The sequence below is a fragment of the Folsomia candida genome, unplaced genomic scaffold (genome assembly GCF_002217175.1).
Source record: "Folsomia candida strain VU population unplaced genomic scaffold, ASM221717v1 Fcan01_Sc005, whole genome shotgun sequence".
Lineage (NCBI taxonomy): Eukaryota > Metazoa > Arthropoda > Collembola > Entomobryomorpha > Isotomidae > Folsomia > Folsomia candida.
The window spans coordinates 4,188,924-4,204,560 of NW_019091197.1; the positions used below are offsets into that span (position 1 = coordinate 4,188,924).

General features: G+C 39.1%; 3 protein-coding genes across 3 annotated transcripts; 1 reads left to right on the forward strand and 2 right to left on the reverse strand.

Moving 5' to 3' along the window:
* Positions 1–1,241: 1,241 nt before the first annotated feature.
* Positions 1,242–2,420, forward strand: LOC110849930. The gene is made up of 3 exons (XM_022097410.2): positions 1,242–1,390; positions 1,471–1,749; positions 1,813–2,420. The coding sequence occupies exons 1-3, from the start codon at positions 1,345–1,347 to the stop codon at positions 1,974–1,976; spliced, it is 489 nt and encodes a 162-aa protein (XP_021953102.1). The 5' UTR covers positions 1,242–1,344; the 3' UTR covers positions 1,977–2,420.
* LOC110850365 (NFX1-type zinc finger-containing protein 1) lies at positions 2,414–11,834 on the reverse strand. The gene is made up of 23 exons (XM_035851826.1): positions 11,672–11,834; positions 10,823–11,164; positions 10,082–10,414; positions 9,463–9,987; positions 8,944–9,309; positions 8,558–8,853; positions 8,178–8,478; positions 8,046–8,098; positions 7,056–7,967; positions 6,797–6,999; positions 6,577–6,729; positions 6,192–6,505; positions 5,388–6,117; positions 5,156–5,324; positions 4,871–5,082; positions 4,649–4,805; positions 4,412–4,583; positions 4,205–4,316; positions 3,916–4,136; positions 3,444–3,846; positions 2,983–3,375; positions 2,718–2,913; positions 2,414–2,644 (listed from the first exon to the last, which is right to left on the reverse strand). Exons 2-23 carry the CDS (start codon positions 11,116–11,118, stop codon positions 2,553–2,555), a joined length of 6,609 nt encoding a protein of 2,202 aa, XP_035707719.1. The 5' UTR covers positions 11,119–11,164; positions 11,672–11,834; the 3' UTR covers positions 2,414–2,552.
* A 451-nt stretch (positions 11,835–12,285) lies between these two features.
* LOC118435526 lies at positions 12,286–14,921 on the reverse strand. Its single transcript, XM_035851694.1, has 4 exons — positions 14,563–14,921; positions 13,165–13,916; positions 12,821–13,103; positions 12,286–12,744 (listed from the first exon to the last, which is right to left on the reverse strand). Exons 1-4 carry the CDS (start codon positions 14,792–14,794, stop codon positions 12,695–12,697), a joined length of 1,317 nt encoding a protein of 438 aa, XP_035707587.1. The 5' UTR covers positions 14,795–14,921; the 3' UTR covers positions 12,286–12,694.
* Between the last annotated feature and the right edge of the window lie 716 nt (positions 14,922–15,637).

Genomic DNA, 15,637 nt, shown 5'->3' on the forward strand with positions numbered 1-15,637 from the left:
GTGACAAATAACAATAATGACAACAATGGCGGCGGGTCAACAAATAATCACGACCACAACAATAATGGAAGCGGGAGTGTCAGCAATGACAACAATAACGGAAGGATGAAACGCCAAACGAATAACAACAACAATAACAACAATGGAGGGGGAGGAGGAGCAAATAATAATAATAACAATAATAACGGTGGAGGGGGTACTAGCAATAATAATAATAATAACAATAATGGTCGCAAAAGGCGCGATAATAATAACAATAATAATAACAATGGGGGCGGAAATAATAACAATAATAACAACAATGGTCGCAAAAGGCGCGACAATAATAACAACAATAATAACAATGGGGGAGGAGGGGGGAATAATAATAATAACAATAATAATGGTAGACGATAAGCAAATCCGCGGAGATGAGATGTTCAAAAAAAATTCAATATTTTAACTCAAAATTTTAACCATAATGTTTTGCAATAATAAATGATAAATACAAAAATGAAAGTCATCTTATGTTTCTTTCTCAAATTTACTCATGTAGAATATTTGCAAATTTAAACATCAATGGAAATGAGTAATCTAGTATAACATTCGATTCGATTCGATGTTAACTTCCGCCAATTTATCAGTACTAACTTATCACAGCTCGGACGACGAGTACAAATATGTAAGATCTGACAATTGGTTATACTAAAGTAATTATAAATTGAATTTCCGGGAAAACCAGAATGATAAATTTATGTATATGTTAACCCGGCAGCATTAAGTGAATTAAATGAATGCAATTTAATATATCGGTGCTTAGACGATTTACGCAATACATGTATCAACAAATCCATAATGCATAAAATTGTAACAGATGCAGAAGGTAGCTCACTTAGCATTTTGATTAATTCTGATTTTCATACGCATCAATTTATTTATATGCATACATACTTCCTGTTTGTCCTACTTATTTAACTTAAATAATTTAAGTATTTATCCATGCACATACATAAATATAGAGTACACGTATGAATAAAAATTATGTCATTGATTGTATAATAAATACATGGATAAATTTAAATTAACTCAAAAAGTTCCAGGCCCTAAATAAATACTATTATTTCCAATTAAATCCTGCGTAGTTTCCACTTTGATATGGCACAAATACTTATTTATGAATTAAACTGTCATTGTTTCCGGTCGGAATTCCCCAAAGAAAACTATCTAATTTTAAAAACTACAAGAGAAATCTGTCCGTCCATTTTCATATAAAAGGAGGCATATCGCCAAAGTAAAATCATAGCAGCGCAAGCCAACAACAAGAAATAAATAATTGTACGAGAACAAATTTAAACCCGTTTAAAAATGATGCCCCAATCCGCGACAATTTTTGTAATTTTGTCAATTTCCGGTAGAATATTTAACTTAATCTAAACTTTTACCCTGGTTTCATTACTTAATAATTTAGAAATATATCCCTTTTTTACCTAGTCTCCGGCATTTGTGGGGACAAAGGAGGAAAATTTTATATTGACGAAAAACCACCACGCAACAACGACAAGGCGACCTTATCAACCAGTGACTGGCTTGTGAAAAGGGTCGCCACGCTGGAATCCTACTTGATCAACGAGGTCAACGATTTAAAGGGCGAGATGATCTCTGCGCTAAAGTTGAACTCGAACGTTACCTCGTTGAACATGCAGGTGGAAATGGTACGGTGGAATTTGCAAGAAATGACGCGAAATTTTGCGAAGGTCAAGTCAAACGCGGGTGAGAAGACAAATGTTATGTAAAATTAAGAGATGTTTTTTATTTTAATTTTTTAAATTTTAGTTCCAGTTGGATTCGTCTACATGCAACTCCCAAATGAGAAGGAACCCTCCGAAGTGTTTAGTGGGATGACGTGGAAGGAAATTAAGGAACAAGACAAAAATTATGAAGCCGTTGAATTCAGATATAAACCGGAAGCGATTAGAGCTTGGAGAAGGATTAAGTAAGAAAGTGAGTAATTTAAGGATTTGTGTTCGAAATATAAAATTATAATTTTACAAGAAACAGTTTTATAAATGTTTTACAATAATGTACTTATATTCACAAGTAATTATGGAAATTGAGATTTCATTCGTAGGAGAAGGAAATGGATAAAAAAGCTAAAGATAAAGATTGAACTTGTAATTTTGAAATTTTTGGCAGCAGGGTTTATGATCACGCAGATGACAGAGAATGGTTTTTTCGTCAATGTGGAGCCGTAAAAGTTTTCCATATTTAAGTAGATATGTATGTAGGTATTCTCGCATGTATGCATCGGGAAGATCACTCGAATTTTATGTACAGACAAAATTGTGCCCTTGTATATGTATGTTTGACGCTCATAAAGTACATAATATAGACAATGTTTAAGTCGGTGGTCTAATAAAATATCAGCAATACAGAATGATTAATACACACCAATTTATTCAAGTTACCCACTTGTATTAATTAAATCAAATGTGTTTTATCATTAACATAATACTTTAATTATAATTTTGATAAATTATAATTGTGTGAAAGCTTAAAGCTCTTATTCAAAATAATTATGCAGGGATGTTGCCCCAAAGTGACCGAGTTGCCCCATCCATCTCCGTAGCAAGTCGGTTATCTGGTGCTATCTGATAACTAGTCCCGCCTGCATTAGAAAATAAAACATATACTCAAATTAAGAAGAAAAACAAAACTTGCTAAAATTCTAATAATTTTACCGATCGGAGCTTTACACTCGAAGCACAAAGCTGCTTGATTAGCACCACCACAATCCCCAATTATGTAATAATGTCCATTCCTACATTTAAACCAGCGTCCTGGCCTTCCTTCATTTTTTTCTGCGAAGACTTTGAGAATATCACGTCGTTCCATGTCCGAAATGGCGAGGCCCGTTTTTAAAACGTCTTCCATTTTCTAAAAAGAAAGTATGCTTATACATAATTATACTTCAGCTCCAACCTGACCAGAGGATTATGTATGTACCTTAAACAAGCTGTGCAACTCTCCCCGCCTATCGGCACGATACGCTGCAGGATGCTCGACAATTGCGAGGGTCTTCTCATAAATTGGCGTGGCTTGGGTGTGTCCATCATAAAATTTGGAACTGGATCGACGCAAGTAGACTTGATACAAGTCAAAAAGTCGTTCCAGTTCTTGTTCAATGTCCCTCATTTCCATCCGACTTAAAGGTAGGGATCGCTTTCGAACGTTGGCAAACAAGTCCAGATATCTTGCAGAGAGTTGATCCAATAATTCGGGTTTTAATCCTCCACGATTTTCTAGTTCTGGACGATTTCGGGCCTTAGTCAACGTACGGATCCCAGATTCAGCGCAGCCAACCAAGAATTGGATAGAATTCATAGTAAACTCGTTGACCTACAAAATTAAAAAAAAAAACATTAATTGCGAAATTTTAACTTATAATTTCCTATCCAATCCTATACCTTCTTATGCTTCCAAACCAACAGGTTGGTTCCTTGTCTAAGTTTGTTCCTTTTATAATCATTTACGGGGACAATGTCAACAACTTTATCTCTCAAATACTCATGAAAAGTTTTCAGATTTGCGCTCCAACCATTTCCTGTATCAACCTTCAGTTTTTGAACGATTTGGTTTTGAATTTTTTTCACATTTTCCGTATTCCCAAAACTTTTCTTCTTTACGGCAACGACATCCTTTAATCGATCCCGGATCAAGTTGTTGTATCTGCGACAATATTTTATCAAAGTTTTGCAACGGGGACAATGTTTCATCCCAATTTCGTCGTCCTGCTCGGGGGAAATTTCCATCCAATGAGCGAGTCCAAAAACTTCGATAGAATGCTTGCAATCGGGCAAATAGACAAAACTACAAATGAAGATTAATTTATCATTAGAATAATTAACAAAATTAATTAAAAATAGTTAATAAACTTACCGAGCGTCTTCTTCGTCCTCATCTCCGAAGAAAATTGTAAACATTTCATCCTTCTCATTACAGACACGACAAATGGGTGGGCAAGGCTCTCCACAAAATCCTAGACAGGAATGTCCACATGGCAAGCGTTTGAGACACGGCTCGTCACATGGGGACCGGTCGCATGACTCGCGACACAGTTTGGTGCATCGCTTGTGGTCGCATTGCCACGGGCAGGGTTCCTACAATAACAAGTCCAACCTTGTCAAACTATTTAAAATATTTAAATATGTATGTGTGAACTCCTTACACTGCAATCCAAGCAAGGGGTTCCACATTTTTGGCGACACTCAGAATGCTCACATTTCATATGGCACTGTTTATTGCAAGGTGGACAAGACTTGGCACAGGGGAAGTCACAACTAATATGTAAAAATAGAAATAGAATCGCTAGTCAGAATAATTTTTAAAGTCAGGTTTACTACCACGGAAGTAATTAATTAATTTCATTTCGTACACATCACCACAAACCAAAGGCCTTCCACATTTTTCTTGACACTTTTGATGAAATCGTCCCTGCCAGCAGGAGGAGCACGTCCCCTTGCATTCATGTCCACATCCTCCTTCAGCTGTAGAAAATTCTTTGTTGCATGGGGCACTGCACAAAGTCAGAAGTAGGGAGGGAGGAGCTACAAGAAGATTAAAAGTTGGAGTTATTTGTAACAAATTAAATTAATGAGTCGTAAATTCCTACCCAGTTGGCTTAGTTTGCAGGGAACCATGACCACGTGACCGCATGGGGAAGGGCTCACCGCCGGGACGAGAGTCTCGCACATGTCTTGAGTTGGTAGAGTGTCACAAGGGACCACTATTTTGTGTCCACACTTCGCACCTTGTTTCTCCACAGGGATCTAATCAACAACAACAATTGTTGAAAAATTATTTACAGAAAAGTTTCAGAAATTTCGGAGTTAACCTTGCAATCGGTACAAGGCTGGTAGCAGAGCTTCTGACACTGGTGTCCACAACCTTCCAACAACTTGATACAGCGTTCTTTACACTCGTACAAAGTCGGGTCGATGTGACAGGGAAGTTTTTGCTGGTGAAGGCATGGCAGTTCGCGATCCATAATTTTTAAACAAGGTGGACAGGGTCTGCAACACGCGTGTTTGGCAGGACATGGGTGACCTTGGTAAGGATAAGTGTAAAATGATAAGTGATGCATATTATTATGGATGAAACGTTTATCTTTATAGTTTACCTTCTCCGCATCCCTTGCCGCAATTTTTCTCACACTTATAGTCCAAATGGTGTGGGTCGTCTAAAACGTGGCAGTATTTGGTGCAAGCATGTCCACATTGGAGTCGGACGGGACACCTTGTTCGACACATTATGTTCTTTTTGTCTCTTTGGTGGCAGAGAATTTCCGCCTGAAATAAGCAAAGTCATAAAAATTCGAACCATTTAATTACGAGATGAATAATGTAAATTACCACGTGGCCACAACCCTCCAATGTCCTCTCAACTTTCATCTCACATTTCGTCATCTCGGGAGAAATGCGGCACTCAACTTCCTTCTCGTGCAGACAAGGTAATTTTTTGACCGTCGGGACTTTGCAAGTGACCTCGGCTGGATCGATATGACAGGCCAAGACGCGTTCATGAGTACACGGGAGAGTCCGGTCCATCATGACTTTGCATGGGTACAAGGTGGGGTCAAAATGACACGAGAGTTCGGTCTCATGGCCACAGGGAAGTTTTTTCATGACAATTTCACGACAAAAATACTCGCTTGGATCCTTATAGCAAGGCATTCTTGCTTCGTGATGACATTTTGGTTGGAGCGATTTCACAACCAGAACTAGGCATGGGGGACACGTTCTGTAACAGGGGGACTGACAGAGATGTCCCTCTTTGCAAGTTTTGATACAGGGTTGTCTACATGCATACTCCTTGTGTGCTCGATCCTTCACGTGGCAAACTTGGACACATCGATGGGTGCAGGAGAGAAGTTCGTCACAGACGACTTGACATCCACCTTCCGGCGAGAACAGTTGGAACTCCTCTCCGCGACTTATTTGTGTCTCGGTGAAATGAATTTGACATTTTATGGTTAAATTTGGCCCGATTTCAGAACGGGCATCGAATTTTTCAAACATTGCTAACCATGTTTCACTCTTGTCGGAGAGGAGTGTCATGTTGCCAATGATGAAGAGACCGTGTCTGGAAGGTGGAAGGAGATAATTTAACAATAATTAAAGCATTTAATTGTATACTTCGGATTAGCTTAAACCCACCTGGCTCTGGAAAGTGCAACACAGACTCGGTTTTCAATACTCAAAAAGCCAATTTTACTCTCGTGATTACTTCTGACCAAAGAAAGTAGAATTATGTCGTTTTCTTCTCCTTGGAAATTATCTACGCAAGTGACACGGACCCCTTTGCAATTTGCCATTGTTCCAAGCACCTTTTTTAAGGCGAACATTTGTCCCAGATAAGTCGTGAGTATAGTAATTTGGTCTGGACGGTAATCTTGGAGGAGCAAGTAGCGACAAAGACCTCCTAAATAGCGGGCCTCAAAATCGTTAACTTTACTGAGAGAGTCAGTCTCCTTGAATGATTGAAAGTAATAAATCAACCAACATTCACAACTTTTAACATATTAAAATTAGTACGACTAACGGATTTTTCGAGCTCGCTGTGGGAAATAAAGTACAAGTTCTTCGTCACGCCCATAACTGGAGGATATTGGTACACTTTGGGAGCATTTTCCAGTTCGTCGTAGATCGTGTCTTTAACCAGTGCGGCAATTTCGGGGCGCATTCTATGTTGCAGCTATAAAATAAAATACAAATATTTAATTAAAGTTTACAGAACATATTATACTCATTCAGTGACTTACTTTCAGCTGGTACCAATTCAAATCGTTTTTAATCATTCGTTCAAACAGGGAAATGTTCAGTTTGAACAGAGTAGCTAGCTCGAAAACATTTGGATTTGGCTGAAGTTGGCGATGGTCACCGATCAAGATTAAATGTTCACAATGTTTTGTGATACAGGTAACGATATGCGCCTCCAAGACTTCTGCTGCTTCCTCCACAATTACTGAAAAAAGATATGTAGTTGAGTAATTAGATTCAGTTTAAATAATAGATACTAACCAATCTTAGAGCGCATCATTTTCAACAAATCGTTATATTTGGCCGCTCCCGTAGTCGTCATCCCGACAACTTTGCTCTCTCGAAGGATAACTCCATCCACAAATTTCTGATTTTCCCTTTGCCTCTTTTGCAAAGCAATCAGTTTTTCTCCGCCCTGGAATGCCCGTTCCGCTGCGAGAACTCTGGCACGATTTACGATTTCGAAATAAATGGTCCATCTCGCATTTTGTGGGAGTAACTTCAAAATCTCTTCCATTTCATCGCCTTTCCTAATTTGCTCCAAAATTTTGGACACGTCAGGCAGCCAGATTTGTTCAACACGATAATAAGTGAAAAGCTTTTCGAGAAAACTTCTCTTATTTTCCGCAATTGCTAACGAGTAGCTGATGTTATTCCTCTCCATAACTATTTCCCGTCTTCGAGTCTTAGGCCCCATGGTACTTTGCTCGTCCAGTTTTTTGATAGTTTCTTTTAAATTGAAAATTTCTGTGTCGAAATCGCAAATTGATATACCGGCAAGGTACAAGAGTTTATTTCCGGAATGGACATCCGCATTGTCGCTTTCGGCAAAAACATTATCCACGTTGATTATCCGATTGGCCAATAATTCGTCGACATCGTAATCTTCTTCATCATCGGGGGCAGTCTCCTCAGGATCTTGTGGAGCTGAAGTAGATGGATGAGATTCATAATGTTGCGATGCTGCAGCTACGTGATTAACATTTCCGACAGGAACATCAAGAATTTGAAACATTTGTCGGACAAAATCGTCAGCATGAAAGTTACGATGGGAGAAACGGTTGTCTGATATGCCGAACCAAGCAGGAGTTTTAAGATTCGCCCAGATTGCTGGCGATACAAATTCATCCCGGAGTTGGGGAAAGGCAGACATTTTTTCAAGGTTTACAATGCCTGAAATATGTGGGAGAATAATAATATCATTACAATTACATAGAATCTAACTTTTAAAATGTTAAAATATTTTCTCACCCTGAACATTCTTTAACGCTGAGATCTCATACATCATTTCAGACCGGCGATACCTTAAATGAGAAAAACACAGTTTCACGATACAATACTTGTACGTATAATAGAATTAGTAGCAAAATTTGTGAAACACACCGACACTCATCAATTTGACGGCGGAGTTCGTCCCTATTGCTATAGAAATCGCCGGGCAACCTGGGACGTTCACGTTTTGTAACGTTAGCAAGAATATATTCCTCAAGCTTTTCAGATTTACATCGTCCTCCCACACGAATAATTGGAGCACGACCTTTGGCCCCAGGAATTTTTGTGTAAGTCTCAAGAATTCCTTCGAGAAACTGATCCAACGCGTGATTTGTGTAGCAGACGACTACAATGGGACCCGCCGTCTGGGTCACTTCCTCATTCATAAGGAGGGTCTCAGCAATTTTAAGCCCTAAATCGTAATAAAATATACAAAATATAGTAGTTCCATTAATGATTGCGATAAATTCAGTATTTATCTACATGCCTACCTAGAAATGTCTTCCCCGTGCCCGGCGGTCCCTGGATGATAGCAAATTCTCTCGTAATTGCTGCTTTGTATGCCACAAATTGATTATTATCCAATCCCAACTCTTCTGGAGTGGGCCACTCGTGGTCTATCAGGGGAGAAAAATTTCTTTCATCATTATTACGCAATCGGATCTTCATGGTGTGTTCCGCTTCCTCCAAGTATTTCGGCGGTGAAACACTTGACGAGGCCTCAACAATAAATTTGTGCATGGGGAAGTCTTGTAGATCCAATTCTTTCAAGGTTTGTAACGTGTATCTAGGAAGCAGGGCAAATTTATAACAGTTAAATACCGAAATATGCGATAATATAGATTTTTTAGACTCCATAGTTTTTTAGTTTTTTTACCGGAATGACTCGAAATACACTTCACACTCAACCATGAGATACTCTACAGCAGTATCCCACGCAGGACTGGTATCGCCTTCCCAGACGAATGAAACGACTCCTTTCTTCAATTCCTCAACGTCTCGATTTGCCACAGTTGCGAAATAGGCTGTCCGGAAGAAATCTTTCGTACCGGTAAAGACGAGCATAGATCCAGGCAGGAGTCGTTTCGATTTGTCCCATCGAACCCGTTTGTAACCGTCGGGAGAAAGTTGGGCGTTGTAAACTACTGCGTCACGGCCTAACTTGTCTGAAACGATGTGCACGCCAGTATAAATACGGATCGATCCGAGAGGAGGTTTCTTCCGTTTGGATAAATAGTCAACTCTAAAGAGACAAATATTTAGAGGATTTTTGAAATTAATTTCTAGTCAAATTTAATAAAAACGATTTTTTATATCATAACAAAATTTTTGATTTCTGAAAAGATTGCAAAATTTTGCTGCCATGATTTTGAGACATTATCATTTTCATATTTACCTGTGTGTCATAAAATCTTGGATTCCATCTTTTAAAGGTCGAACGAAATCCTCTCTCAAAAGACGGAACTGGACATCCAAATAGTGCGCGGCATCTTGATAAGCGCCCTTGGTCTTGTTCGGGCGGAGAAATACTTCCTCTTTTGACAACAGTTCCTGCGCAGTCGGAATAATATCCATATCCTTATAGTTTTGTGGGGCTTCCATTGCGTGAAGTTCGGCTTCCTCCTCCTCTGAAAATTCTTGTCGATATCTTGAATTGAATTTATGCATGATGATTTTCTTTGTTTTCAATTTTTGTGACCAGGATTTTACTTCATCAATTAAGGCTTTAAACGTATCCCGAATTGGACCAAATGTCTCAGAATCGGAGATAGAACGCGACATGGCGGCACCATAAGCAATACTTATTACCGCTTGCAAAAAATCGAGTACAATGGATGGCATCTTCTTCATAAGGAAACGACAATAGGTAGCAAGATTGATGAGAAACTTAGCCGGAGATTTATCAACATAGATGAAATTGCTGAAATTAAAAGATATTTAAAAGTCAATGCTTTTCAGTAAATTAATTATAAACAGACACTAATTAGTAATTATAAATAATTTATTTTGGATACCTGGTTTTATTTTCCGTACTTGTACTGTCGCCAAGTCCAATACAAATTTGTGTGCAAAGGCTGCTAATTCTCTCTCGGAACTGTTCCTCCGTCGTAGCGAGACAAATCTCGACCTGTTGGCTGCGTAGGATACTTTCTGGAATAACTTTCTCCACGAGGACTTGCATTACGAGATGTAAATAGTTTCTGGAATTGGATGGATTCACCTCATCCGATTTTAAGAGCGCGACCCAGTCCGACTTATTCTTGGAGATGGCTAAGATGACATTGTCCGTGCTGACGGTGTCAGCCAGGAAGCCGTGGAGACGTTTAAATCCGAAGACGGGTCCGGGTCTAACGTTTAGAAATATTTTAGTTTGTTAATATGATTTATAATTAATGGGCGTACTCACGCCAACGTCTTATTTAGCATAGCATTGCAAGTTGCAATTTGCAACTCATTCAGCAAATTTGCAAAGTTATGTCATGTCATGAGGGGATTCACAAAATATAACTTAGCAAATCTGTTTCTAGAACACCTCTAATTTTTGTAATTTCTCCCTCTGGTGGTAATGGTGAGGATGAGTCTGCGACATAAATTTTTGCCAAACAAAAACATCCTAATTTGCGAAAAAAAAATCAATAGTTTTCCAGTAAAAGTTATGCGAAATCTCGCTAGTTTCTCAAAACTGCATGCTCAATTTGCGAAAATGTGAAGTTCGACGTGAGTACGCTTAATTTATTTTTTTAATTTGTCGATACCTTTCAAAGCGTTTGTGTACTGGTTGATCCACTTCCATCTGGTTGTTGCCATGGTTACCGAAAGCGACACCACCGCCGCGTCTTCCATCTCCAGGTCTGGCTCGTTTACTGCGATGATCTCCTCCCCCTCGTTGATTGGTAGTGATTGGGCCCATTATTTCCCGATTACTGTCACCCCTCCAGTCTCTGTCGCCATGGTTGTGATACAGTCTTTGACTTCCGCCGCCCCCACCACGGTTCCCCCGCCATTTATTACTTTCCGCCCCACGACCACGTCCCCCTCTGCCATTGTCCATTCTCCTTACTCCTTCCCCCTTGACGAGGAAAGTTGCTTAATCAAACCTATTAAAAACAAACCATAATTAAATTAAGATTATCATCTTCAATTTGCAATGCATGTGTGGGTTCAATTATTTGACAAGATTTGCTGAGATATTTTAGAAATTAAAAAAACAAAACCTAAATTTTCAGAAACACGATACGCATGATATCATATAAAACAGGACTTGGTTAAAATACTTAACAATAAAATGAGAAATTTTACAATAAAAAGCAATGCTCAGAAACAATCCAAAATGATTTTACTATTTCAATGATGTCTTATAGGGGAACGAGTTTTCCGAATAGCAAATTATGCACATACACGTACATAAGTTAATGAATTTACAAGAAATTAAACTCCTAAATGACAATCTAATTTATAATTAGTATGACACATAACAAACGTTCCTGGCGGCTGCGTCACGTCAATATTGAACTTTGTCCTTCTTTGTTCCCCACATAAGTTTTCTCTCATCCCGAATAAATGGATTTACAAAGTTGAGACTTGATCTATTATGGAAATCTTACCTCTTCACTAGTTCAAAATAAGTGGCACGATAAAAACAAGTATTTATTATCAGACAGCAATTAATTTCAAAAAATTAAAAATTATTAGGAACGATTTATGACAGCAAAATAATTGCCATACTCGACAGCAACTGGAGAGAAGTAAAGCACGACCCGGCTTTCCTCTGTTCAATTCTCACTGTGCATGCAAATCACACACAACAAATCTGCAGTCCCTATCCTACACACAATGTGCAATTTTACGGGCGGACGTTTTCACTCAAATTCACGGGTTGGTTGTATTGTCCTGAGCTGATCACAATCTTGGTTTTACTTTGTTCTGCATGCAAAAGTGTGACACGGTGCAATGCGGTGGTGGTCATGTTGTGGTAGGTAAATACATACATGCATGTTGAGTAGATGTTTTATTGCACAATTATTTACGACACTAAATGATACATATGTACGTATGGTGGGCGTTGGGAGTTTGAAGTCATGCATATACACCATGATGATAGAAATTGTTGTATTTCTCATTTAAATATGAGTGGATATGGGTAGATGCAATTATGTAATATAAAATTAAATAATAAATATTAAATAAAATAAAAATTAACGAATTTTTAACCATTCACTCGAGGTAATCCAACAACAATTTATTGCCATAATTTATAGGAAAAATTAGGTTTGAATTAGAATTACAGGTCGTGTTTTAAACATTATTCTCCAACTTGACTTAAATTTGGGCATAGATTCGTAGTTACCAAATCCGTTACGCAAATGGTAAAATCTACGTTGTGTTACACAGGTTAAAAATTGTGATGGATGTCTCGATTAAGTAACTAATTTTCTAATTTATGTATTCTTTAATATGGTATTGTGCGAGGAAAAATTACTTTAGATTTTAATTACAGTTTTAATATTATTGAATGTGTGGAAGGACAAGGTAACATTCAGAAGCGTTTTATTTAGTGCCTAATGATCATAATTTCAAAAGTTGATTTCCCATGATAAACTCGATGGTGGTTGGTCGATTACATTTAATTATTTGTCGTCATTATCCGAATCCACGAGATCATCATAATGCGGTGGGACTGAAAATAGTCAGGTTTTAAGAAATAATTGCACATTATTTATAACACATGTGCATAATTAACCAAATGGACTTACGCGTCTCCAGCGAAATAAGTGACTCTGATCTCGACGGGAGTTGAGAATACGAGGGCGGAAGTAGGGAAAGCATCGACGAAGCGACCAGCCCCCAGGATGCAAAACTTCTCCGTGGCGCTGACGGGACTGGAGTTTGATTATCGTCATCATCGCCCAATGGCGGCGCTGAAGGGCCGTCGACGCTTTCTTCCGGCGCCGTCGGCGTCAGTGACCCTTCCCTCGTTCCTACCACAATTTCGATCTGGTTGGCCAAAATTTCTCCCGTTGTTGTCGTCACTTTAATCTGCAAGTTGTAAATTGATGTAGCAAAAACTCAGCAAAATTTATGTCCAATATTTGCATACCTCCACTCTATACGAAATCCCCACCAGGTTAATCCCCCCACCAAACCGGCCAGCATAACTCGCCGTCGGGATAGAGTCCCATTTGAACTTTCCACTCCGTAAAGTTTCCCCCCTTTTCAGAAATCTCTTGAAAGTGACGACATCCAGAATTGCATCCTCCTTGCGATCCCTGTGACCTCTGACCTCTACCAGGACACTCCTCAATAAGAATACCCTGATCAACTTGACCCCTCCAGACTTGTCGGGATCACTCAATTTAATATTGAAAAGGATATCTTCACCCGACAAGAAATCTCGTTTGGGAAGTTGCATGGAAATATTAGCGTTGCCATGAGCAACGGAACAATTTGTCAGTTGTTCACCAGGATGCGAAGGTGCGATGACCAAATGTTTCAAAACTGCTGAAACATCCGACGGAGAAATTTTCTTTTCGCCAAAATAGTAAATTTCCTGCTCCTCGAGGAGAACAAGTTTCTGGTTGACGCGCATAGACACGACGATTTTGTACGAGACGGATCCCAGCGGGCAGGAGAAGGTGGGTGGAAGGGGGAGGTCTTCGGGAAAGTTGAGGACAAACGGAAACTTTTGGTATGCTTTCGTCGTGACATGACTATTTTCAGAATTTTGGGGACCCGTGAGTGGAAATGAGGCCAGAGATTGGGATGAGGTGGAGGCATTTTGAGACGCTAACGTGAGTTGCAGGGTTGCGTGTCCTTTGAGTTGCAAAGTTCCATACAGCTCGATGATGAGGCCTTGTAATACATAAAGAAAGAAAAGAAAGTGCTGTCAGAGTGAATTTGTTAGCCAAGTGAAAACAGTAAATTTATGGCATGATGACAAATAGAGGCTTTCAAGAAAGCTGAACTTTTAGTTTACTTGGCATGAAAAAAAAGGAGCGACATAATGATGAGAAAGTGGTTCGGGTGAGTGAAAGCGGAGGAAGTGTGATGGATGGCGAGTTTTACAAGCAGTACATACACAGTTTACTGGAAGGATTAGTGGATCGATATTTATACTTGTGCAGAAAAGGGTGCCTATTCTGTCAAGTTGAAGCAGAAGTTATTTTGCAATCGTCCCGGGGTTGTGCATTTAGCATGCAGATCAAAATAATTACATGTACATACATTTACTGGTTTTCGCAATTAAACGAACTAAAGTAATTCGCAAAAATTGCAATGACAGGTGGTTGCGCGACAGGTGGATGGTCTTTAATCTGTTCATGCAGCGTGAGATTATTAAGGAATGAAGAGAAAGTGGAATCCGGGGAGAAAGTTTGGGTTTAAAAGTGACATCGAGTCAGCACAAACTTTCCTCGGGAGGAAATCGATCCGTGTAATAAGAGCATGTTTTCTTTGATTGAATTTGTAAAGAATTTTGCAATCAGAGTTTTTCACTCACCATGATGCGCCTTGTCCTTAAAGAGCTGCTGAACTTTGCCCCTTATTTCGTTATATTTTCTATCCCGAGATGATTTGAAGGTAATTTTCACAGGTGATGTCACCGTCGTGCTGGTCTTATCTTTACTCTTGCCAGACACGGGCTGTCCCGTCGAGGCAAAGACGAAACCTCCAAATGTCGTGTTACCACCGCCACCGCCATGAATACCGCCATAAATGTGCATGTGCGCCATTATGCAAAACTATTGGCGAATGATTAACTTGGATATTTATAATAACTTGTGGTGATGAGGAAAGCAGGTGGTTGCTTAAATTTGTATGTAGGAGATGATGAAAGCTCTGCTGTACGCAACTCGTCTGTCCCACGAGAGAACGGAGAGTGAAAAGTGAAAGTGAGTGATCAGAGAAAGTTTTTGGGTTGGAGAAAGTAAACTCGTGGAGATAATTTCCTGAGTGTGCGTATCTCCTGTGCGTGCACATCAATCTGTGCAGTGCAATGTCATGTATTGATTTGGATGAGACATTTACATGTATGTATCTACCTTCTCATGCTCAGATTTAGTTAACTTTGATGCGTTTCTTTTTGCGAAATTCTTTTTACAAATTAAGACACTGTGTTTATTGTGAGTGCCTAAAATTTGTGCGAAATATGACGGGTTGATTAATAAGGATTTGTGTCATCACAGAGCTCATGTATGTATATGTATAAACGGTGTTAAACAGCTTAACATATTTACATTTTTCTCGTATGCATGCACATGAATGTTTCCCGTATCAAGCTATTTGATGTCATAATGCAACTATGTAGGTAGACAGCCTTGCCGTGAAAAACCCTGCTTTTTATGTAAGTTTGAGGTAACGATACGTATGGTACAAAATGCTTATAAGTTTCACAGGTAAATTTGACCCATATTCATATGCACCCATCAATTTGGGTCACGGATCCTAAGAATAGCATAATTCGGGTCTGACTACGATTTGGGGAGCCATCCCTTAAGACCATTCATAAATTAACGTTCCGCAAAAATCGCAATGTTCTTAACCCTATGTCCCCTTTAAAATGTGTCGCATAGGCA